Genomic DNA, 20,346 nt, shown 5'->3' with positions numbered 1-20,346 from the left:
TTTACTTCAGAATCTGGTTTTATTCACCATGTAGGTCTACACAAACACGGAATTCGCTGTGGCCAGAAGGTGCAAACAATAAACATATACGGATCTTCAATCAAAAAGTACAGTAGTCAGTCAGTATAAAATATAAATAAAATATATGTAAAAATAAGAATATTAATATGAATGGGCAACAGTGCAAATAAGGTGGCTTGTGCGTAATGCAACAAGTGTCGGATGTACTAATAAGATCATAGTTAATAGTTACTTAACAGTAGAATGTCAGCATTGGTCTAAGATACAGCTTCTTAACCCAAAATAAAATCCCTAAATATAAACATAGACCATATCTAAATCACCCCTATACGTGCTTAGTCATACACTTAATTTACTTGCGTGATTGTTGTATTCGGTCATAATCCTACAAAAACACAGGGTTGTGTCTGCCAGTTGTTTGAACGGGAGTGTTCCTCCAGGACACATGAGGCTATTCTACCTGACACAAGGACACTGAGGAGTTATAGACCCCAACCCAAACCCAGGATAGAGGGGCTCAGTGAATGTGCAGTTGAATGTGTGCAGGTGGGTCAGTGTGTCAGAGGAGACTGTGTAGAAGGACAGAGTGCCGGCCGGCCAGTCCAGACACACTCTGTGGCAGCCAGAGGAAGGGACATGTTTGACAGTCTTGTTATTGTGACAGGCAGAGTAACTGTTGTCATTACATTCCACACTCCAGGACTTGTCGTTGTGTCCAAGCAGACAGTCGTCGACCCCTCCTTTTCGGCTGATTCCTTTATATGTCACTCGTATAAAAACCACGTCTCCACTCCACTCTGCCTCCCAGTAACAGCACCCAGTGAGACCCTCTGTACACAGAACCTGAGGCCAGTCGAATCTCTCTGGGTGACTAGGATACGGCTGCTTCTCTTCGCTCTGTGTCACCTTTCTGTTCTCAGACAGAGAGAGTTCTTTGCATGCTGTTTTGGGGTCCAGTGTGAGCTCACAGGCATCTGAGGAAGGAGACAAAGATACAGTATATATAATTAGTGTTCACAGTAGAATGTCTCCCTCTTCCTAAAAGCATACTGTAGGTTCGTTATCTCTCTCTTGAATCTCTCTATCTTTACTAGTATCTGACTATCACCATCTCCCCACCCTTCCACTCACAGACTTAAAGTATTCATACTTGCTTTCTCTATCACCCTCCCTTCCTTCTCTAAATCCATTAACTATCCATTGATTTAAAAGTAGGTCTGAAATAGACCCTGAGACAAGCAGACATTTGTGAATCAGACCCTATCCATCCAGGACAGGGTACTTTATTTATAGGTAGATTTGGAAGATTTATCATCATGAATATTCTACATTTGTGACCACTGTATTGTATGGCCACTGTATATTGTATTGCATATTGTATGTAAGTACAGTTGGTAGTAATAATTATAGTGTACTTTCTATGCAATAGCTTAAGTTAAGTCAGTCTTCTTTCATTATTATTAATAACCGACTTCATCGCAGTTAATACTCACATTTTTGAGGAATAGGTCTGATTCTTCTGATTAAGCTAAGGTCTTCTACTTCCATCAAATTTAGCTCTCGAATTGGGAGTGGAAAGATGAACTGAATTTCCTGATTGTCTATTCCCCTCAGCCCAGTCCAGAAGGAACTTGTGCACAGTGACAGTTCTCAATGCCAGCCACCCCTTTGGTCAAAACAGTTCTGATAGGTGTGTCTGGCCTAGTGGGGGGCTTAAAGATGTGGTTGCATGTGATGGCACGCACTGTTTTCCTGGATGCCATCTCAATCTGTCTCACCTCATGTTCTTTATTGACCTCTCCACTCTCACCATCTGTGATGTACAGCGTTGAGGAGATCTTATTGAGAAGTGTTGGGTTTCCTTGTTTAGCTTTTCCCTCAAACACAGTTTGAAACTTCTTCAGATTTGAGTTTGCATTAACCTAGATCCTAGCAAGCTCATCTAAATGGAGAAAAAGAGGGGTTTTGTTTACCAGATGTTTTAGGCATCCTACAAGTCTAGAAAAACGAAACATCTATCGATGTTTTAACATTTGCTTGTACTGCCACTAGTTTTGTTTATTGGCACAAAGTATCATGACAGTTGACAGCCAATTTTAACTACAGCATTTAACTTGGCTACCCGTGTCCTCACATTTGCCTCATATAGCATCAATGGGCTAGTAAAAATAAAAGTAGGGTATCTTACTTTTCTCCAGTGTGTCAGCCAGCTCCTTCCGCTTCGTGTTCCTGAGAACATGCAGAGTGATCTTCAGAGCTCCTCTTCTTGCCACTGCCCTTCTGCTTCTGACATCCAGGGTACACCTCTTCCTGGTGTTCTCTCCGACTCTCAAAGCCCTCTGGGAGATCTCACTCAGAATCCTTTTGAACTTCTTCAGCTCATTCTTCCCAAAAGTGATGACCATCTCCTCTAGCGACTTAGAGAGCAAAGATATCAGGTGAAGTCAAACAGTAAAAAAATATATACAACTGTTTATATGTCCTATTGAGATCAGAACCACCGAATTACATACTGTGAATACAGTGGATAAGTCCTCAAGATGACTCTGGTCAGACTCTTCCTCCTGTTGATCACTGGGGACATAAATGTAAATAATATCATATCATTTCATGCCACTAGATGGCACTGTTTGCTCATTTCCTCAACTCCAGGTGACGTGGGGAACACCATGAATAGTGAAATGAGTGTGGTGTGTTTTAACCAGACACTGTCACTGCAAGCCAGGCTATTTGTTCAGATCTACATTCAATAAAAATGGAATATGATGATCCTGAGTCGGTACTTCAGTAGTATATAACATCAATGTCCTCTTAATGAAATGACAATAATTAAAACAGTGGTTAGTAAATAAAGTATATACCCTTTGTCATGGGAAGGCTTGTCTCCATCGCTGAAATGGACAAGATATTCCAATGAACGGTCTCTCTGTAAGGGCACACGGCTGGCTACTTCTGAAGCTTGTCTCCTTGGCTGATTTGGGCTTCAATACAAAAGAGACAAAACTTAAGTACCTGCAAAATTTGGACTAATGATGAGATTATAATAATAGGTCAGAGGCCTGACATGGAAAGGATGTTCCACAGACCTGTCGCTCTTTGGGGACACACAGCTGGGTACTTGTGAGGGTGGTTCTTGCTGCCTGATTCTGTTAAGGACACAGACAGGTCATTAGGCTATTAGACAGGTGGAACTGTCACATGTTTAGATTCTGAGAGTGTACATTTGCATGATCCTTTTACGTACAACGTATGTTACACATGGTAAAAAAAAACTATTTTATGTTATCCGATAACGCGTCCATAACAAACCACAGCTTGAGTACATCAGGCTAAAAGTAATAGGTATTGTACAGGGACATTGTCCCTAATTTTGGTCACACAGGCACATGTGAGGCTTGTCTTGGATTGGGCTTTAATTCAACAGAGACAAAGATTCTGTATTGTATTATAATAAATAATGGGGATTGCCTTTACTTATCACTGCTCAGCTCCAAAATAAAGAACTGGCACAAACTGTTCTGGAATCTCATCTTACCTTTTAGCTTTGGTGGCCGTGTCATGTTTCACAGAGAGACACGTTTTAGGTGCAGTCCCCCCCTCAACTCTCTCCCCTGAGAAACTCATGTCCTAGTCCCTTCAAGTTCTTTGAAAAGAAAGAAGAAAGAAGTATGCAATTTTGTAATACATCCTGTCACACCCTAATTCTATTCACCTGTGCTACCTGTCTTCCCCCCCTTTCCTTGTGTATTTAACCTCTCTCTCCCTGTTCTTTGTCAGTGTTCCAAGTATCTGTATCTAAATTTAGATCACTGTGTACCAAACCTTGCCTGTCCATCACCTAAGTCAGCCTGTTGCTTTTGGATGAATAAAATACTGTTACCTATTATACCTGCCTCTGCTTCCTGCATTTGGGTCTTGGCCTGAGCCGCAACAGAATCTTAGAATTTGGGACATGGAGCTAATCATGTTTCTTTGTCCGCTGCACAGTGATGCCTCAGTGATAGACACATCCTTGTACTTCACTACCATGCATACAAGTTGTCAGTAGATTGATAAGATTCTCTGTATATCTCTCCCTATCTTCAAATCAAATCAAATTGATTTGTATAGCCCTTTTTACACGCAAGCATGTCACAGAGGGCTTCACATACGCCCATAGAACTGCCCCTCAACCAACCTAAACCCTCAAGGAAGACAAGGACCACCTATCTTGACTCTGAAAGGCATAAACTCCATCCCAACCTGTTCTGGAGTGTTTAGAAACAATGGCTTGAGGACTTTTCATTTTGACTTGATGCTCCTTGTTTAAATAGGATATACTGTATAAAGCTAGCCTGATTATCACAATGCTCTAGCAATATTTTTTTTTTTTAAGCCAAAGCGCATCACATGCTTTAATCTCATTGCTTTGTTATTGTACAGTCTATGCACAATGTATAAACACGTATCCTATTTGAAAGGATCAAATTGAAATCTACTGACCTTCAGAAATGTGTGAATGTATTAAATTTATTCACGTTATCAGCCTCCTCTCTGTGCAGGATTGTACTGACTGGATTTTTTTTCCTGGAGGAAAACCTTAAATAGGTCTATAAGTACAACCCATCTGATTGCAACCTCCTCTCGCCCCATGTTAGACCAGAAGATAAGCACCGCTGAAATGTTTTAACTCTTTGAGGGGTGAGGCACTGCGTGGCACTGCGTGGCACAGCGAGGCACAATCCCCCCCCCCCCCCCTCCCCCTCGACATTTTTCAACATAAGTTATCGGAGCAAATATTTCCCCTTTAGCGGAGACAGCCGTGAAGGTGGAGCCGAGAAGGCGTTGTCAAGCCACGGGCTGAGACAGACTACCTTTTCTGAAAACACAATGTGGAAATTATTAATATCTGATCGCACTGCCTCAGGGACAACAAACCTCCTGATTGGACAATAACAATTACGTAGTTCATCACATAGGTTGTGATTGGATCGTCTTGGCCTGTGAACTTTCAACTATTGCCACTGAGGTCCTGTTTGATAAGTATAATTTAGAGAATCTTTAGTATAATAATTCTGCTATAATATTTTTGATAAAATAAAAATATAACACAAACATATAATTTGAACATATCGTAATGAGGTAATTACATAAAAGTCACACACAAACTGAACAGCAAGCAGTGTTGACTGTATGTATCTTCCTTGTTTTCTGACTCCATTTTTCTACGCCGTTTTCCATGCTTCTTTGAGCATGGCACCGAAAAGCAAGTATCGTAAGGCTAAAGCCAAAACAAATTATGCCAATGAAAAATATCAAATTGATTCTGAAAATGACAACAAAGAAGAAGGTGAAAAATCAACAACCAATGAAGAAGAGACATCGTCAGACAATGAGTTTAGCTTGGACGAAGTTTTACGTTTGGGTGGAACCAAAGTAAGTGCATCTGTAGCTAGCTGTAAAATAGCACGTTCATTGCTTATATGGACACTGTATGGTGCTAGGTAATTTACGATTTTGGTAGCACAGCACAGTAAAACAGGGGAACAATGACACATTCAGGACCATTGTCACATTGAACTTCAGTTAAGCATTAACATTGGAGTCTAGGTAACTAGCAATCTACTACGACGAGGCTGCTTACTGACATTTAAACTGTGGACACTGTTTCTAAACAGTGGCAGTTCTTTTAAGTTAAATTTTCGCAATGTTGTAATGGCGATTTTTTTTTGTAGGCTGACTACGTCCTCTTGGAGAGTATCAATGACTCCAACGAGCTTGTGGATGGAGGCAAGAAAGGTGCAATAGATGACTTGGAGGATGGTGAGCTGGAGAAGTTCATCACTAAGCTGGGCATCCGGGCGTATGCAGGGCAGCAGAATGTTCCAGACGAACCTGTGGAGGGGGACGCTACAGAAGGTACCCAGTCAGGGAATACAAATGCTGCAGCCAAGACGGCAAAGTCAGATGAACAAAAAAGCAAGCCAAAAGGTAAAGATCAGCCAGGGAAAGAGGACAAGAAGACGAATAAGAAAACAAAAGAAACAGCCACAGGAAAGAAAGCCAAACAAAACGTCAATTTGTTTGAGTTTCAGCCAAGACAACTGCTGCTGATTAAACCTGGTGGTAAATGGTTCGACATGGAGTACACTCTGGAGGGAACCTCGACCACAGAAGATGAGTCGTTGGTCTCCCAGTACAAGGCCCTGGCACAGAGGCTGTTTGAGGCCGAGTCAAGCCTCTACAAGAGCAAGAAGAACATGCAGAAGGGCGCCAACTCGGCCTGGATGAAGAACGTGGTCTCGGCAGGAACCCTCGCTGACAGGATGGCAGCCATGACGGTTCTGATCCAGGATTCCCCGGTGCACAGCCTGGAGCACGTGGAGAACCTGGTCTCCATGGTGAAGAAAAGGGGCAGCCGCAGGCAAGGCCTGATGGCCCTGGACACCCTCCGGGAGCTCTTCATGTCCGACCTGCTCCCGGAGAACCGGAAGCTCCGGACGTTCAACCAGCATCCATTCGCCCAGCTGGAGGAGAGAGCCAGCGGGAACAGGGACGCCCGCGACCGCCGCCTCATCCTGTGGTACTTTGAGCAGCAGCTCAAGCACCAGGTGGCCGAGTTTGTGGTGGCCCTCGACGCCCTCGCCCACGACACCGTGGCCGCCACCAAGGCCAAGGCTCTGGCCACCGCCCACGAGCTGCTGTGCAACCGGCCCGAGCAGGAGAGGGCCCTGCTGATCCAGGTGGTCAACAAGCTGGGCGACCCGGAGTACAAGACGGCCGCCAAGGCCTCGTACCTGCTGGAGACCCTGCTGCACAAGCACCCCAACATGAAGGCGGTGGTGTGCTGCGAGGTGGAGCGCCTGATGTTCCGGCCCAACATCAACCCCAAGGCGCAGTACTACGCCGTGTGCTTCCTCAACCAGGTGCTCCTGAGCCACGAGGAGACCGACCTGGCCACCAAGCTCATCACCATCTACTTCTCCTTCTTCCGAGCCTGCATGAAGAAGAAGGACGTGGAGGGGAAGATGCTCGGCGCCCTGCTGTCAGGCGTGAACCGGGCCTACCCGTACGCCAAGGCCGGGGACGAGAAGGTCAAGGAGCAGCTGGACACCCTCTTCAAGGTGGTGCACCTGGTGAAGTTCAACACGGCCGTCCAGGCTCTCATGCTGCTCTTCCAGGTGATGGACTCTCAGCAGACCGTCTCTGACCGTTACTACGTGGCTCTCTACAGGTACAACGACCCCATCCGTTCGTAGGGGCTCGTCAACCTTGGCCTTTTTCTGTCGAAGGGTGGGCTTTTCCAAATCCATATAACCGCCGTGTTGTCGCTAATTATTGCTTTGTCTGCCGTCTGGTTCACAGGAAGCTTTTGGACCAGGGTCTGTCTTTATGCTCCAAGCAGAGCATGTTCCTCAACCTGATCTACAAGTCTTTGAAGGCGGACATTGTCCTGCGGCGGGTCAAAGCCTTTGTGAAGAGGCTGCTGCAGGTGAGCTGCGAGCAGAACCCCACCTTCGCCTGTGGGGCGCTCTTCCTGGTGTCAGAGGTCATCAAGGCCAAGCCAGGCCTAAAACTGCTCCTGCAGGAGGATGGGGTGAGGACACGCACCAAGTCACCAACCAGAGATACACCGTTAATGCTGTTACCACAGGCACATCCCTGATTCCTCAAACAATCTTGTCGTTTGTTCGTTGTTCGTTTGTTCGATCGTAGGATGGTGATGAGGAGATTTTCAAAGACCTGCCTGGGGAGGACGAGGATGACGAAGAGGAGAGATTTGTGGATGCTGATAAAGTGGAAGAAGGAACGATTGAAAAAGCGGAGCCGCCAAAGCCCACTGCATCATGGGTACACCAACGGAACTTGAAAGGTCAGTTTCTTTCTGTAATAACATGCATGTAAACGTAAAAATGTTTCTTGAAAATTAATGGATTCAATTCAGTTGAATTTCAGTTCTAAAAACTTAATTTATGCCAGAGGGGAATTTCCTGCTTCGTCAAATCCCCTTAAAAGGACACTCACCATATTTATCTTATTCTTTCTGCTCTTCTTTTGCTACATATCTCTGGTGAACATAGGTGGGAAGAGCGTGGAGACATACGACCCCTTACACAGGAACCCCTTATTCTGTGGGGCTGACCACACAACCCTGTGGGAACTGCAAAAAGTAGGGCATCATGGCAACACTGAAAATATAAAGACAAAATCTGTGTCAAAATGATCTCAAAATCATTTTATTTAACCTTATGCCCTTTTCTACAGCTGGCTGCACATTTCCACCCCTCAGTGTCCTTGTTTGCCAAGACTATTTTACAGGTACTACTTATTCACAAACGAACACTCAATTTATGTGAGCCCATAAGCTGATAAAAACCTATTTCTATTCATCGCTATTAAGACATCTTTATTTGTAAAACCTCCAGGGAGAGTTTATTCAGTACACAGGAGACCCGCTCCAGGACTTCACCCTCATCAGGTTCCTGGACCGCTTTGTCTTCAGGAATCCCAAACAGCTCAAGGGCAAACGTAATTACTACATTGAGTTCATTTGAATACACATGTACTTCAGTATTTGCTGCAGCAATTCTTTGAGGGAATTATTTGAACTGACGATGCTTATGAATCGTTTCAATTTCACAGAAAATACAGATACCACTGTGATGCAGCCCAAACAGAAGCTGTTTATGAACAACATCCATTCCTTGCCTGGTGAGTTTGGTATATATGTATTCAATGAAGAATTCTTTTAAATTGATCTTGGTGTAAGGAAACCTTATCTGTCTGTTTTAGTGAACTCTGAGGAGTTCTTGTCCAAAGAAGAGAGTCAGATTCCTGTTGACGAGGTGTTCTTCTATCGGTGAGTCCCAGTAATAAGCGATTCTGAAGCCATTCTCCATTAACTACTGAATGCTGCAAATGCTTTATGACTAAGGGAGTCAGATGGCTGAGCGGTGAGGGAACCGGGCTAGTAATCTGAAGGTTGCTAGATCGATTCCCGGCTGTGCCAAATGACGTTGTGTACTTGCCTCGGGGGGAATGTCCCTGTACTTACTGTAAGTCGCTCTGGATAAGAGCGTCTGCTAAATGACTAAATGTAAATGTAAAAAAAATGACTAAATGGGGCATGGTTGTCATGCTGACCGAAGGTTAAGGGTTTGTAGTCTGCGTACAGTCTACTTTTTGAATTGAAAATCATCCTGTGTTGTTTACTGCTCTCCGAACTACAACTAGGTTCTTCAAAAAGCGGGAGAAGGAGAAAAGGCTGCGCCGGCCGCGGGCAGACGGAGACAACGAGAGCGTGGAAGACGTGGATGATGATGAGTTTGAGAAGCTGCTGGGTTAGTAAAAAAAAAAAAAAAAAGACTGTACCCAAGCTTGTGAAGGCTAAAAAGACGAGAGGCTGAACAGGCCACTTCTTGCACCACCAAATGCACAGACTCAGTTGATTAATTTATTATCCCCCCCTTTAGATTCATACGAAGGAGACAGTTTCTTCACAGACATGCCTGACAAGGAACTGGACTTTGCCGGGTAAGCGCTGTGTAATGATGCGAAGCGAAGCTTTTGAAACAGCCCCAGCATTGGCGTTTAAACGGTTCACTACATGTCCCGCAGCGACACATTGTTCAGTCTTCACAGGCTAAAAGAGATAGCTCAAATGTGTGCCTGTGTTTTTCAGAAATGTTAAGAGCAAGTCCAAGAAGGGTAAAAAGGGCGAGGAGGACTCTGAATCCGATATGGACTCTGATGATATGGACGACCTGGATGATGAGGAGATATCCCTGGGCAGTATGGATGAAGAAGACTTCGGAGATGACCTGGAAGAGGAGGGCGGGGCATTCATGGATCCTGGTGGAGATGATGATGAAGGCATGCTTGGCCTCTCTTTCTCCAGATAATATTCCAGTGAAGTCTTTAGCGGCTGACGGCACACTAGCTGGTTAGCCTTGTCACACAATTTCACCTCAAGAATATTTATTCTGTCTCTGTTCCCTACACAGATCCTGAGCTTGAAGACGATCTCGAAGGCAACGCCGCATTTGATGGTATGTACACAAGGAAAACATCTATTTGGTGCACTGAAAGTGAAATATAGTACATTCATATAGTATTTACTGCGTGAGAGTGTAATGACGGTTTCTCCCCTGAAGACTCAGATGACGAGGGGGAGGAGATCCCAGACATTACCCCAGGTCCCAAAAAAGGAAAGAGAAAATCCTCGGAGGAGCTCGCCTTCTCTGGCTCCATAGGTTCGTGTCTGCGTCTGCTGCTGGTGGTGGGGGTTTTCAAACGGCTCCATTTAAGAGAGAGGTGTCTTATATGTCTACCTTTCACCGTTGCAGGGTCCAAACCAGGGAAGAAACCGAAAGGAAAGAAAGACAGTGCCGTGTTTGCGTCTGCTGAAGAGGTGGGCTTGTTATAGTATCAGTAGTATTGTGCATGAGAGATGTTCCGTTTCTTTTTTTCCCCCTCAGTGTCGTGAAAGGATTTTGATGTTTACGTTGGTCGCTTCGTTTGTTTTCTTTACAGTTTGGGTACATGTTGGATGAAAATGCTGGGTCCAAGTTTGACAACATTGGGATGAACGCTATGGCTAACAAAGACAAAGCCGGTGAGTTTGAAATATACCATAGCCTGTGTCTTCTGACAGAAGATACAAAGACTAGTACAGCAGTGTACAGCAAGCAGATATTTTTATTTGGTTGGCTAGATGCTAACCAGAAACAACCTGTCCGCCATGGAACAGGAGCAATGGTAATCCTCACAGCAGGTTGGACAACAGTGCCCGTCAGACTCCACTGTTTTATTACAAACCAGATACTTGATATCTTTCAGGAATGAACAAGTGAACAAAAACTCACATATAGCTCAATATATTTGACATTATTCTCACATATAATGAAATTCAACTAAGAGTCAGCGCCTAGTTCATATATCCGGGTGGTTTATGGATGCTTGCAGAGCCTCTAACCCTAACCCTCCTTCCTCGACTCCCACAGGGGTCAAGCAGCTCAAGTGGGAGGCCAAGAGGGACGACTGGGTCCGCGGCCGAGACGTGAAGACGCTGCGGAAGAAAAAGGCAGTGTTCAACAAGAGGAAATCCTTTGGGAAAGCCAACAAGAAGTTCAAGAAGAAGTGAGTTCTCCTGAATGTGGGGTGTTCGGATCAACACACCTCTCTACTCCTTGGTGGACCATGCTGCATTGTCGCTCTCCCGGATCCCATAGATCCCGGCCGCTTCGTTGGACTTGTAGTAAACTGAAGAGGAAGAAGAGCCACTGTAATACCATCACGTGAACTGGGCCATTTTAAACAAGTGCTCCAGTGGACACTTTTTGCATTGAGTTTATGGTTCCTGGTTGACATCAGTCATTGTTTTCCCCAATGCAAAATCAAGGGCTGTGTCCATTTTAAGTTCTCACTGTACGGCTTACCATGCGCCTGGAAGGCAACCATCCTGTGGGTTTTTGTTCCAACCCTATTTGTACTTTTTGCTTGCTATTTTAGAATTGGGTGGGCTAGATTATAATTGGAACAAAAACCTACACATGGTAACATTTTTACTTGGCTAGCCTTGTTAACTTATACATGTTGAGAACACAATACATAATGCAGGATTTGTTTTATGTTGGATCATTTTCAGGAATATTAAACACGTGTCAGTGGCCCTTACCTTCCAAAACGGAGGGTAACGTACTATTCATGCTGTTCCTGAAATCTGAATGACATATAAAACGTATTTTCAATGTGCATTTTGTATATTATAGGGTATACATCTGTACTTTATATTATTGACGTTGGTTAACGTTTTTAAATAAAGCCTTACTAGTACCTTGACTTGTGTTCATCTTGTGAAAGAGACCATAGGCACCAATTACACCAACCACTTCTAGTATTACGAGTCCCTTGAACAGTCTCTTGGCCGTCGACTGAAAAGGTTTAGGAGCCATCTACCGGGTTAAATGAGGTGATACATTTATTTCATAGCATTCACAAACGTAAACAGTGGGCTGGCGTTAGGCCAAACGTTATCGAAGCACGTAGCTATTAAGTTAAGCTAAATAAAGCAATATTGTACTATAGCTGTTGGTATGGACATCTTGGCGTTTAATTGAACTACAACCAACATAACATAAAAACAACATGCACACCTACTTTCCGCTCATGCCCTTGTAGCACTTGCGCTTCCTGTACTACGGTGGCTCGGCTGATCCAAAACACGTAGCACAAACGAGCGCTTTTTGAGGTCTTGCAACGTCGTGAATTTACCAGGAGAGGTCGTTACAGCTTTTTGTCAAACAGATATTGAGAGAGTGCTCAAATGGTTCACACACAAACTCGCATACACAGAAACCCCACATTTTCTAATAATAAGAACAAATGTATTGTTTGAACTTAATTAATCTGCAGTTGAGGTAATTGAAATCAGTAAAGATTCAGGCAGCCATCCAGGCATTAATTCAAACAGGTCTAAGGATACAGCTATCTGTCATCAACTTCAACACATCCATTGATGAAACACAGAACCATTGACACAGGATTGTGGCCAGAGTGCGAATTATACACTGACAATTGGGGGGTCAACATCTTTTTTCCCCAACCTGTTGTTTTTTCCTCTTTTGTGGGTTCAAGTCTTAATTAGGGGGATCAGACCCCCCCAAACCCCCCTGTAATTCGCACCCTGATTGTGGCACATTAAACACATACTATTTAAAAATAACAAGAATCTAATGTGACTTTTGAGCCTATGGCATGTGCACACATCTTTAACATCTGTGGACCATTCAACTTTGCCCCAGTGTGTTGGTTTGGTGATTCAAATTCATTGAGAGGCTAAAAGGGGGCAATGAGGGGAATTCAACCATGTTAGGTTGGCGAGTGATTGAGTCTAATAAGCTAGTCCTTGCAGCGCACCACCAACATTCTCCTGAAACCTCACAGGTTGATGCCTGGCTGGCCTACCAGCACTTCCTGCAGACCCCATGGAATACACAGCCTCTGAAGGAGGAGATCCTTGAAGTCTTAACTCAGTGGCAATATTTGCTCACCTGAGAAACACATATCTGGCTGTCGAGTTGGCCAACCAGGAAGACATTTGCTCCAGAGCCTGGGTGGGGAGGCCCAGACATTTTGTAAGGTGCTCCCCCATGGAGTGACTATTCCTCACCCCGTAAAGCCCATTGTGAGGGAGGACAGTGTTTGTCCCAAGCTACAGGAGGCTGATGAGGTGCTGACTGGAGGAGTGTCTGTGCCATGGGTCTCCACCGTGGTTAGCCTGTTGGCTGTCAGGAGCTGTAAGGAGGCCGATTTATTAGGATCTGGAAGGGGCTTTCTCTCATAGACAAACACAGATTGGACAATCGTGTTGTCTGGCAGTGGGGAGCTTTGTCGTGGTTTAGAGAGTGCCACATCCCTCCCTGAGCTCACTGGTGTTAGTCTGTGGAGCCCACAGTTTCTCTCTGAAACAATCTGTAAGCCAGAGGACCAAGAGAGATTCCAGGAAGAGTTATAGCTGGGTCTTTGTGCTCCAATGTTATTTTTTTCCCCTGACTGACTTCAAAACTGAATCCAAGCTGATGACAAATGTGGTTTCCAACAGCCAGGCACCATCAAATTTGGTTGTAGGAAATGCAAATTAACCAAATATTACATCAAATCAAATTGATTTGGAAACCACGTTCACAAGCAATGTCACAGAGGGCTTCACACACACCCATAGAACTGCACCTAAACCAACCTAAACCCTCAGACAGATGCAATGCATTAACCTATATTCATCAATGTCACTGGGGGTTGTCAAAGATTTATCAAAAGGTTTTTGGAAATGTAGAGACTTAAAAAGAGCAACATATTCGAACCTGTGAACCTTAAGTCTTCTGTAATTACAAAATGTGCTGCTGTGTGCTTTTGATCTGAAACGAAGCAAAGTAAAGCGAAAATAATTTGGATCCTCTCAGTCTCCCAGCTCTCATGTGTGCAGAAAACACGGTGGTCAGGTGCAAAGGACGGCTTTCTTCTGACCCGACATAGGAGTCCCTTGTTCTCTTTACCTTTGTTGTGTGTCCTCCCTGTCCTGCTGCCTTTCAGATTCATCACCAGGTAAACACAGTGGCAGGCTGCAAACCTAGAACCCAGAGCCGTTGTCACAGCTGCGTAGAATAAAGGCCTAGGTCCAAGTCTCACTTTGGTATGTTTGCTGTCACTATGAGCAGTTGGCAGCAAACATTTTTAGGGCGTCTTACAATGAAAAGACTCTTTCTTAATTTTGCTTTGATAAATCACAAGCTTAACCTCTTGCCCTTGTTCTTTTCCAAACTTATATTGCTCAGAGCAGAAGGGTTACTGGCATAAATTATCCAATAAATTCTTCTCTACCACAAACGCAGCCCTTGCCATTGTGACAAAACGTTGTGCAAGTTGTTATATTTTCTTTTGGTATTCAAAATGGTTATTCATTTTGTAGTTTCATACATGTGAAAGTGCAACATACGTGAAAGTGCGTGAAAGTGCAATGTGTAAGTTCACTGTCCTAACAGCTCTCATACATTATCTGATTTATACATACATATGTATATGACATCAACACCTTAATTAACAAAATATAGAAACAAGTATAGTAAAGATTAGGAAACCATATTTTATTAATTTATTTACATCAGTACAATAATCCCATACTACACACCTTTAACATTTAGTTGCCATCAAATCCTAATCAAAAACCCTTCAAGTGCCTTTAAAAAAGATCCATTATTTTGTTTGAATTTGTCAGTCAGTGTGAAGATAAATACTAAATACATTAGGACTAAACAACTCCACAAAGGCTCCTCTCTAGAAGTTCCTTGTTTCCAAGGTTATCAGCAATTGGTGTTGGTATCCATTACATCTCTGGTGATCAAACAGCTTAGATACTCTTTGCTTTTCTTAAAATCTGTCATTTCAAACATATAGGGAAAAGCTCGATTAATCAATACAATGATGGTCAGAATAGCCCTGTTTATAGTTGTGTGCTACTATAGACAGTGAATGGGATTTAACTATTGTAAATTCTACCATCACAAATATATAAATATTGCAAAGAAAAATATGAAACTTTGTGAGACATGACATTTGGCATTGCCATGAATTTCTTTTCGAGGAAAGACAGAAGTCGTCAAATGTAAATGTTGACTCGCGCTGTTTCGAAATACTAGAACACAGCGTTCTACATATTTGTCAGCGTGTACCCTTATCACCGCCGTTGAATTAAATCGATGGACCCCTGGACTTATTGCTCAACAGTTGAATTTTTCACCCCTAAATCATCGGTATGGATGGGTAAGGATATTTTGATAGGCCAACTGTTTTACAGCACAAACATTTTACATGAAACTGGTGGGAGGAAAATATTAAATTTAGAGTAGGTTAATGTAACCATCTGTCACTTGCAAACAAAACGAGGACCACACTCACTGCAGGGTATGGGAAGCGACATTCCTTACTGACACAATAGGTAGAGAAATAGGTAGGCAAAGTCACGGAAGAATGAAAGGGCTTATTTTGTAAACCTGCTTGTTCCTTTTTGTCTGGTGGTAAACAATCGGTTTTGATGCATTGAATACTTTAAAAGGGTGTCTTTTTCAGCGAACGCCGGTGTAGGCTGCAATAGAGGACTACCGCAAGTCTCGTGTCTTGGTGTGAGCAGATTATTCAAATAGGGCGCACACTGAGTTAGGTTTGGAGGCTATAGCGCAGAACACAGAGTTGAACCACAGCAAGGCAAGGAGCCAACGTCATACAAGAACTTCTGTCATCGTCAGTCGCTCTGTGGAGGTACAGATAGGAAGACAGTCCACTCATGATCCAGCCTCCGGGCATCAAGAAGACCTGGGCTACCCGTGGTCCCCAGTCGGTTTTGGGTGCTTTATAATCTGCTGCTGTGAGGCTGTTGAAGAAATAAATTAGTTTTGGACTGTCCACAATGCTGAGCGCTGTCAAAATGGAAGGACACGACCATTCAGACTGGAGCGCATACTACACAGAGCCTGAGGTAGGTAGAGTTTATATGTATTTTGCTGTCTATACAACTCAATATTAGCCTTGAGATAATATTAACTTTGTGATCAAATATTGACTTGAGGCGCCTCGGAATCCTCCCCGATCGTTTTGCACTCTGATTTCACATTGCCATATGGAAGAAGAATAAAAAGGTTGATTAAATGCCCATTTATCGTTAATTTGTGAAATGTTAACATATTTTCTCCATATTTTCTCCATCTTTTAGAAATATGTGCGTAGGTTTATTTAAATAGTTTCTTCCCCTATCATATTTAACGCATTTATTGCTAAATATCTAGGCCTAGGCTCCTTCCTAAATTTTGTGTAAACGTTTGAACACATTCCTGGTAACGAATTACAAATGAATTATCCTACAATTTGATCAGGAGGCCTTGGTGAACGCGCCTCGTTGATTTAACGTCTCTCTCCGTTTTTCTTAGTGCTACACCACAGTTGGAAACATGAACTCCGGACTTGGAATGAACTCAATGAGCACCTACATGAGCATGCCTGGAATGACTTCGACAGGCAACATGACAGCCAGCCCTATGAATATGTCATACGTGAACACGGGTGTGAACCACTCAATGGCTGGGATGTCACCGGGCTCTGGGGCCATGCATGGCATGGGAGCTGGGATGGCGGGGATGAGTGCCGCTCTCAACCCAAGCATGAGCCCAATAAACGCACAACCTTCGTCAATGAATGCCCTGACTACCTACAGCAACATGAGCGTTATGAGCCCCATGTATGGACAGTCTAACATAAGGTCGAGGGACCCGAAAACATACCGTAGAAGCTATACACATGCCAAACCCCCATATTCCTATATTTCTCTCATTACGATGGCCATCCAGCAGTCAACCACAAAGATGCTCACGTTGAGTGAGATATACCAGTGGATCATGGACCTGTTCCCTTTTTATAGACAAAACCAGCAACGCTGGCAAAACTCTATACGCCATTCACTGTCATTTAATGACTGTTTCCTCAAAGTTCCCAGGTCGCCAGACAAGCCAGGAAAAGGTTCTTTCTGGACGCTTCACCCGGACTCAGGGAATATGTTCGAAAACGGCTGCTATCTTCGAAGGCAGAAACGTTTCAAGTGCGAGAAATTACTAGAGTCTGGAGGGAAGGCATCCGAGGGCGGATCTAACAGCAGCTCGGAAAGCTGCAACGGCAACGAGTCACCGAACCCAACTCCTGCAGTCAAAGAGGTTAAAAAACCAGAGTCGAAACTCCGACAAGCAATGAGCCCCGTGCGCGCACCCTCTCCTGTCCCTCAGACACATCATCTTTTGCCTCAGCATCATTCGGTGCTCGTGCATGAGGGGCACCTGAAACCCGAGCACCACTATTCTTTCAACCACCCTTTCTCCATAAACAATCTCATGTCGTCGGAGCAGCAGCATCACCATCATCATCACAAAATGGACTTAAAAACATACGAACAGGTGATGCAGTACGGCTATGGCTCACCTATGACAGGGGCACTTTCAATGGGCTCAATGTCTAAAACGGGCATAGATGTTTCGACACCTACAGACACATCATACTACCAAGGTGTGTATTCTAGGCCAATTATGAACTCCTCTTGAATCTTTCTATGTACATTTCTGCCAACTAACAATTTGTACATATATCTGGATACGAAAGGCAACCCATTGGACCATTCCGACGACGAAAATGGCCCATGATTCCTACCTTTCCTGAAGGATTTAGCCTATAGCTTTCTAAGCTAATTAATATTTGTAAAACTTGATACTCGATGCCAATATCCGTTGTGTTACCTATCGATTATTTTATGTGTAACTTTGTACTCATGTAGCAAACGAAAACATATATATTAAAGTATGTCTTGATTGTTTTTGATGGTTTCATAATGCAATTTATGGCACTCGATGAAATGAAATGTATAGACTACATTTAGGCCTACAGAAATGGTTCGGAAAATCGAAAAATAGGCCTAAATGGCAAAGTGTACGTTTTCAAATTAGCCGATAAACAGGTGGGATCATTCAGAGATAAAACGACGGGGGTAGTTTTTGGCAATTTGTTGATACAATATTATGCATTTATAAATTTGACAATAGAAACTGAAATAATTGTTGCAGTAACAAATAGCCTATAATTTCTGAAATTGTATCATAATAATAACTTCAACAATAGCCATCATACAATTAGTTTACAAACAATTGAATTTGCATTCATATTTTTTTATGGTTGTTGTTATGTAATTATTATGATGAACTATTGAGATAATTTCAATTATTTAAAATAATAAGTATTTGCAATAAACGTATCAAATCCCTGTTGAGTGAGTGAGTGAGTGAGAACAGACGGCCATGAAAGTAATGCTCCAATTCCCTTTTTGAGTCAGCCCCACAGTGCTTAAACCACTTAACGTTTGACTTGGTTACCACGGATCCGATAACTGATAAGAAGTAGTGTCACGTACCCTCTCCGAATAGGCCTACATCAACACCGTTGATGTCAGCATGCACTCTCGCCAAAGGAACGCACGCACATCAATTTGCAGCCGTGTGGCTAAAGGTCTTGCTAGGCTTCATTTGCACCCCATGTTACCCAAGGTTATTGATAGCAGCATAATAGGATAATAATCTGCAAACAGTTGGCTGAATGCAAGCATTGGCCCAGGCTACAATTTACACGCTTTTATGGTTACATATGTCACATAATTCTTCTTTCCAGTTTGTCTATAGAAAGACAACTGTTTATTGTTTTCCTAATAGGCCTTATGCAAATTGCTTTTCAAAATTGGTAGGGATATGTGTAAAACAATCTTTGTTTAGGAAGGATATCCTAAATCTTTTATTTGTGACGTTTGTCTGAACAAAATGTTGATAGGCTGCAGCTACCTCTAAAACATCATCCAGTTAAGCGCTATACAGAGGTTAGTCATTAAAACAAGTGATATCTAGCCTATGGTGAGCAGTCAGGGCCGTTTTCAAGTTATGAAATAAGATGGAAAGAGGCTATATTAAAATAAACAGTAGGTAGGCTAACGATATCACAAAGGTGCAGCGATGGTGGACAGGCCTACCGGTCTATGATCGGCGTGTTGTCTGCTGTCAAATAATAAAATAACATGAACGATAAGACCGTTCTTTTGAAAATGAAGCAAATTTCACGAACAGGAGTAAAAATTCAATTACTATATTAAGGCTATTTACGTCGTTGTAAATTATTTTTCACAGCCTATTTTTGTTTCGTTTATGTTATCATGCGTTTCTTTTATGCGATAGAAGTGAGATTCCCCTTTGCTGATGTCAAAATCCACGGGGTCAGCGTCTTTGAATTATTGATTTTCTACTGTTCCAGGGGTAATGCAGGTTCAGGGTTTGTCAATTACTTGGTAGTATTAAATGTATGTTCACGAAATTCATTTCTGAGTTCCTTGGCAGGAATAATTTAGGCTATACGTCCAGCCTTCGAAAATGGAGGAAACATAATCAGTCTAATTATTTAGTGTCTTTCTTGAAAATCAACAACAGCTCAAACAATTTCGGGACAACATTCCTGGAATTGCTGTGCAACCAAATTAAATAAGGGCAAATTCCATCAGTAAATGCTATGTAGGCCTTTGCCAGAAACGCTATTTCGTTATATACATTTGAAAAGAAGAAGAAGAAGAGAAATACGGAAGTTCATCAGATTTGTGAAATGATAGAACATTTGGGTGTTTATGGAAAAACACAACTTATGCACCAAATTCACCTAATTTGGTCCCTGCATGGCTACAGCTGAAGTGCAAATTGTAGCGCAGATAATAGGCCTACTTGGAATTGAACGACCAGCCCTACTGCGAAGACTGAAGATCTAGGCCATTATTTGCTGTAGGATTGGGAACACCCAAGTAGTTGTTTCCTGGGTGATTTCTGAAAACCCATTTTGCAAACAGTACAGCTTTTGGCATCTGCGGGGCTGTCCACTTCAGTTTAATGGACAGTACTGGACAGTCATTGGAAGCAACTGCATGAAGATGCAGTTGTCTATAGTGAGAATAGATTTGTATTGTCCTGCTGTATTTATGTAGCTGGATATAAACATCACTAAAAATAAATAAATGTGTGTAAGGCTGAATATCCAATTTCCCACCAACAGAACAGGCCAAACTGCTGAAAAAAATGGCCTTAGATATGGGAAAGCGCCAAGGGTGCAAAGGGTCCAAATGTGTGTGAGAGGGAGGGAGAGACTTGACTTGGATAGGTTGATCTCTCTGGCAGCCTGGTGTGAAATTCCTGACTTTTTTGGGGGAGCCTTTCATGGGCGGGCGGCATAGTGGCG

General features: G+C 43.1%; 4 protein-coding genes across 6 annotated transcripts; 2 read left to right on the top strand and 2 right to left on the bottom strand.

Annotated features, from left to right (window-relative positions):
• On the bottom strand, positions 1-4,691 carry LOC146286893 (uncharacterized). The gene is made up of 8 exons (XM_084700416.1): positions 4,504-4,691; positions 3,557-3,664; positions 3,108-3,167; positions 2,883-3,002; positions 2,535-2,595; positions 2,210-2,438; positions 1,515-1,963; positions 1-995 (listed from the first exon to the last, which is right to left on the bottom strand). The coding sequence occupies exons 2-7, from the start codon at positions 3,643-3,645 to the stop codon at positions 1,944-1,946; spliced, it is 579 nt and encodes a 192-aa protein (XP_084556542.1). The 5' UTR covers positions 3,646-3,664; positions 4,504-4,691; the 3' UTR covers positions 1-995; positions 1,515-1,943.
• A 487-nt stretch (positions 4,692-5,178) lies between these two features.
• On the top strand, positions 5,179-11,841 carry cebpz (CCAAT enhancer binding protein zeta). The gene is made up of 17 exons (XM_084700545.1): positions 5,179-5,436; positions 5,736-7,234; positions 7,366-7,597; positions 7,717-7,873; positions 8,082-8,170; positions 8,266-8,319; positions 8,427-8,529; positions 8,644-8,712; positions 8,794-8,860; positions 9,235-9,341; positions 9,474-9,534; positions 9,683-9,873; positions 10,005-10,049; positions 10,155-10,253; positions 10,347-10,411; positions 10,534-10,615; positions 11,004-11,841. The coding sequence occupies exons 1-17, from the start codon at positions 5,194-5,196 to the stop codon at positions 11,141-11,143; spliced, it is 3,303 nt and encodes a 1,100-aa protein (XP_084556671.1). The 5' UTR covers positions 5,179-5,193; the 3' UTR covers positions 11,144-11,841.
• Positions 10,681-14,145, bottom strand: LOC146286891 (protein CEBPZOS-like). Of its 2 annotated transcripts, none has more exons than XM_084700547.1 (5): positions 14,055-14,145; positions 11,837-11,954; positions 11,678-11,722; positions 11,179-11,262; positions 10,681-11,068 (listed from the first exon to the last, which is right to left on the bottom strand). In XM_084700547.1, exons 2-4 carry the CDS (start codon positions 11,952-11,954, stop codon positions 11,183-11,185), a joined length of 243 nt encoding a protein of 80 aa, XP_084556673.1. In that variant the 5' UTR covers positions 14,055-14,145; the 3' UTR covers positions 10,681-11,068; positions 11,179-11,182. The 2 variants fall into 2 exon arrangements, with proteins under 2 accessions (XP_084556673.1, XP_084556672.1); XM_084700546.1 differs by lacking the exon at positions 14,055-14,145 and adding an exon at positions 12,160-12,263.
• A 1,277-nt stretch (positions 14,146-15,422) lies between these two features.
• On the top strand, positions 15,423-17,905 carry LOC146286890 (forkhead box protein A2-like). Of its 2 annotated transcripts, XM_084700750.1 has the most exons (3): positions 15,430-16,030; positions 16,479-17,601; positions 17,695-17,905. In XM_084700750.1, the coding sequence occupies exons 1-3, from the start codon at positions 15,962-15,964 to the stop codon at positions 17,733-17,735; spliced, it is 1,233 nt and encodes a 410-aa protein (XP_084556876.1). In that variant the 5' UTR covers positions 15,430-15,961; the 3' UTR covers positions 17,736-17,905. The 2 variants fall into 2 exon arrangements, with proteins under 2 accessions (XP_084556877.1, XP_084556876.1); XM_084700751.1 differs by having other exon boundaries at positions 15,423-16,030; positions 16,479-17,905.
• Positions 17,906-20,346: the final 2,441 nt, after the last annotated feature.

The sequence above is a fragment of the Hypomesus nipponensis genome, chromosome 6, assembly GCF_054491055.1.
Source record: "Hypomesus nipponensis isolate SF chromosome 6, ASM5449105v1, whole genome shotgun sequence".
Lineage (NCBI taxonomy): Eukaryota > Metazoa > Chordata > Actinopteri > Osmeriformes > Osmeridae > Hypomesus > Hypomesus nipponensis.
Note: the sequence above shows the minus strand (reverse complement) of the source record. Positions and strands in the feature narration are given on the sequence as shown.

What these genes read in the sequence shown, in the direction of transcription:
- LOC146286893 (XM_084700416.1), bottom strand. Translation starts at nt 3,645, where the DNA reads ATGAGTTTCTCAGGGGAGAGAGTTGAGGGGGGGACTGCACCTAAAACG. An exon ending in GTGTCCCCAAAGAGCGACAG is followed by an intron (nt 3,003 to 3,107) that starts GTCTGTGGAACA and finishes TTTGTATTGAAG; the next exon opens with CCCAAATCAGCCAAGGAGAC. An exon ending in ACTTATCCACTGTATTCACA is followed by an intron (nt 2,439 to 2,534) that starts GTATGTAATTCG and finishes TTGCTCTCTAAG; the next exon opens with TCGCTAGAGGAGATGGTCAT.
- cebpz (XM_084700545.1), top strand. Translation starts at nt 5,194, where the DNA reads ATGTATCTTCCTTGTTTTCTGACTCCATTTTTCTACGCCGTTTTCCAT. An exon ending in TGCTCCTGCAGGAGGATGGG is followed by an intron (nt 7,598 to 7,716) that starts GTGAGGACACGC and finishes GTTCGATCGTAG; the next exon opens with GATGGTGATGAGGAGATTTT. An exon ending in AAGGAACTGGACTTTGCCGG is followed by an intron (nt 9,535 to 9,682) that starts GTAAGCGCTGTG and finishes TGTGTTTTTCAG; the next exon opens with AAATGTTAAGAGCAAGTCCA.
- LOC146286891 (XM_084700547.1), bottom strand. Translation starts at nt 11,954, where the DNA reads ATGGCTCCTAAACCTTTTCAGTCGACGGCCAAGAGACTGTTCAAGGGA. An exon ending in CAAGATGAACACAAGTCAAG is followed by an intron (nt 11,723 to 11,836) that starts GTACTAGTAAGG and finishes TATGTCATTCAG; the next exon opens with ATTTCAGGAACAGCATGAAT. An exon ending in GTTACCCTCCGTTTTGGAAG is followed by an intron (nt 11,263 to 11,677) that starts GTAAGGGCCACT and finishes CTTCCTCTTCAG; the next exon opens with TTTACTACAAGTCCAACGAA.
- LOC146286890 (XM_084700750.1), top strand. Translation starts at nt 15,962, where the DNA reads ATGCTGAGCGCTGTCAAAATGGAAGGACACGACCATTCAGACTGGAGC. An exon ending in CATACTACACAGAGCCTGAG is followed by an intron (nt 16,031 to 16,478) that starts GTAGGTAGAGTT and finishes CGTTTTTCTTAG; the next exon opens with TGCTACACCACAGTTGGAAA. An exon ending in AGACACATCATACTACCAAG is followed by an intron (nt 17,602 to 17,694) that starts GTGTGTATTCTA and finishes TGGATACGAAAG; the next exon opens with GCAACCCATTGGACCATTCC.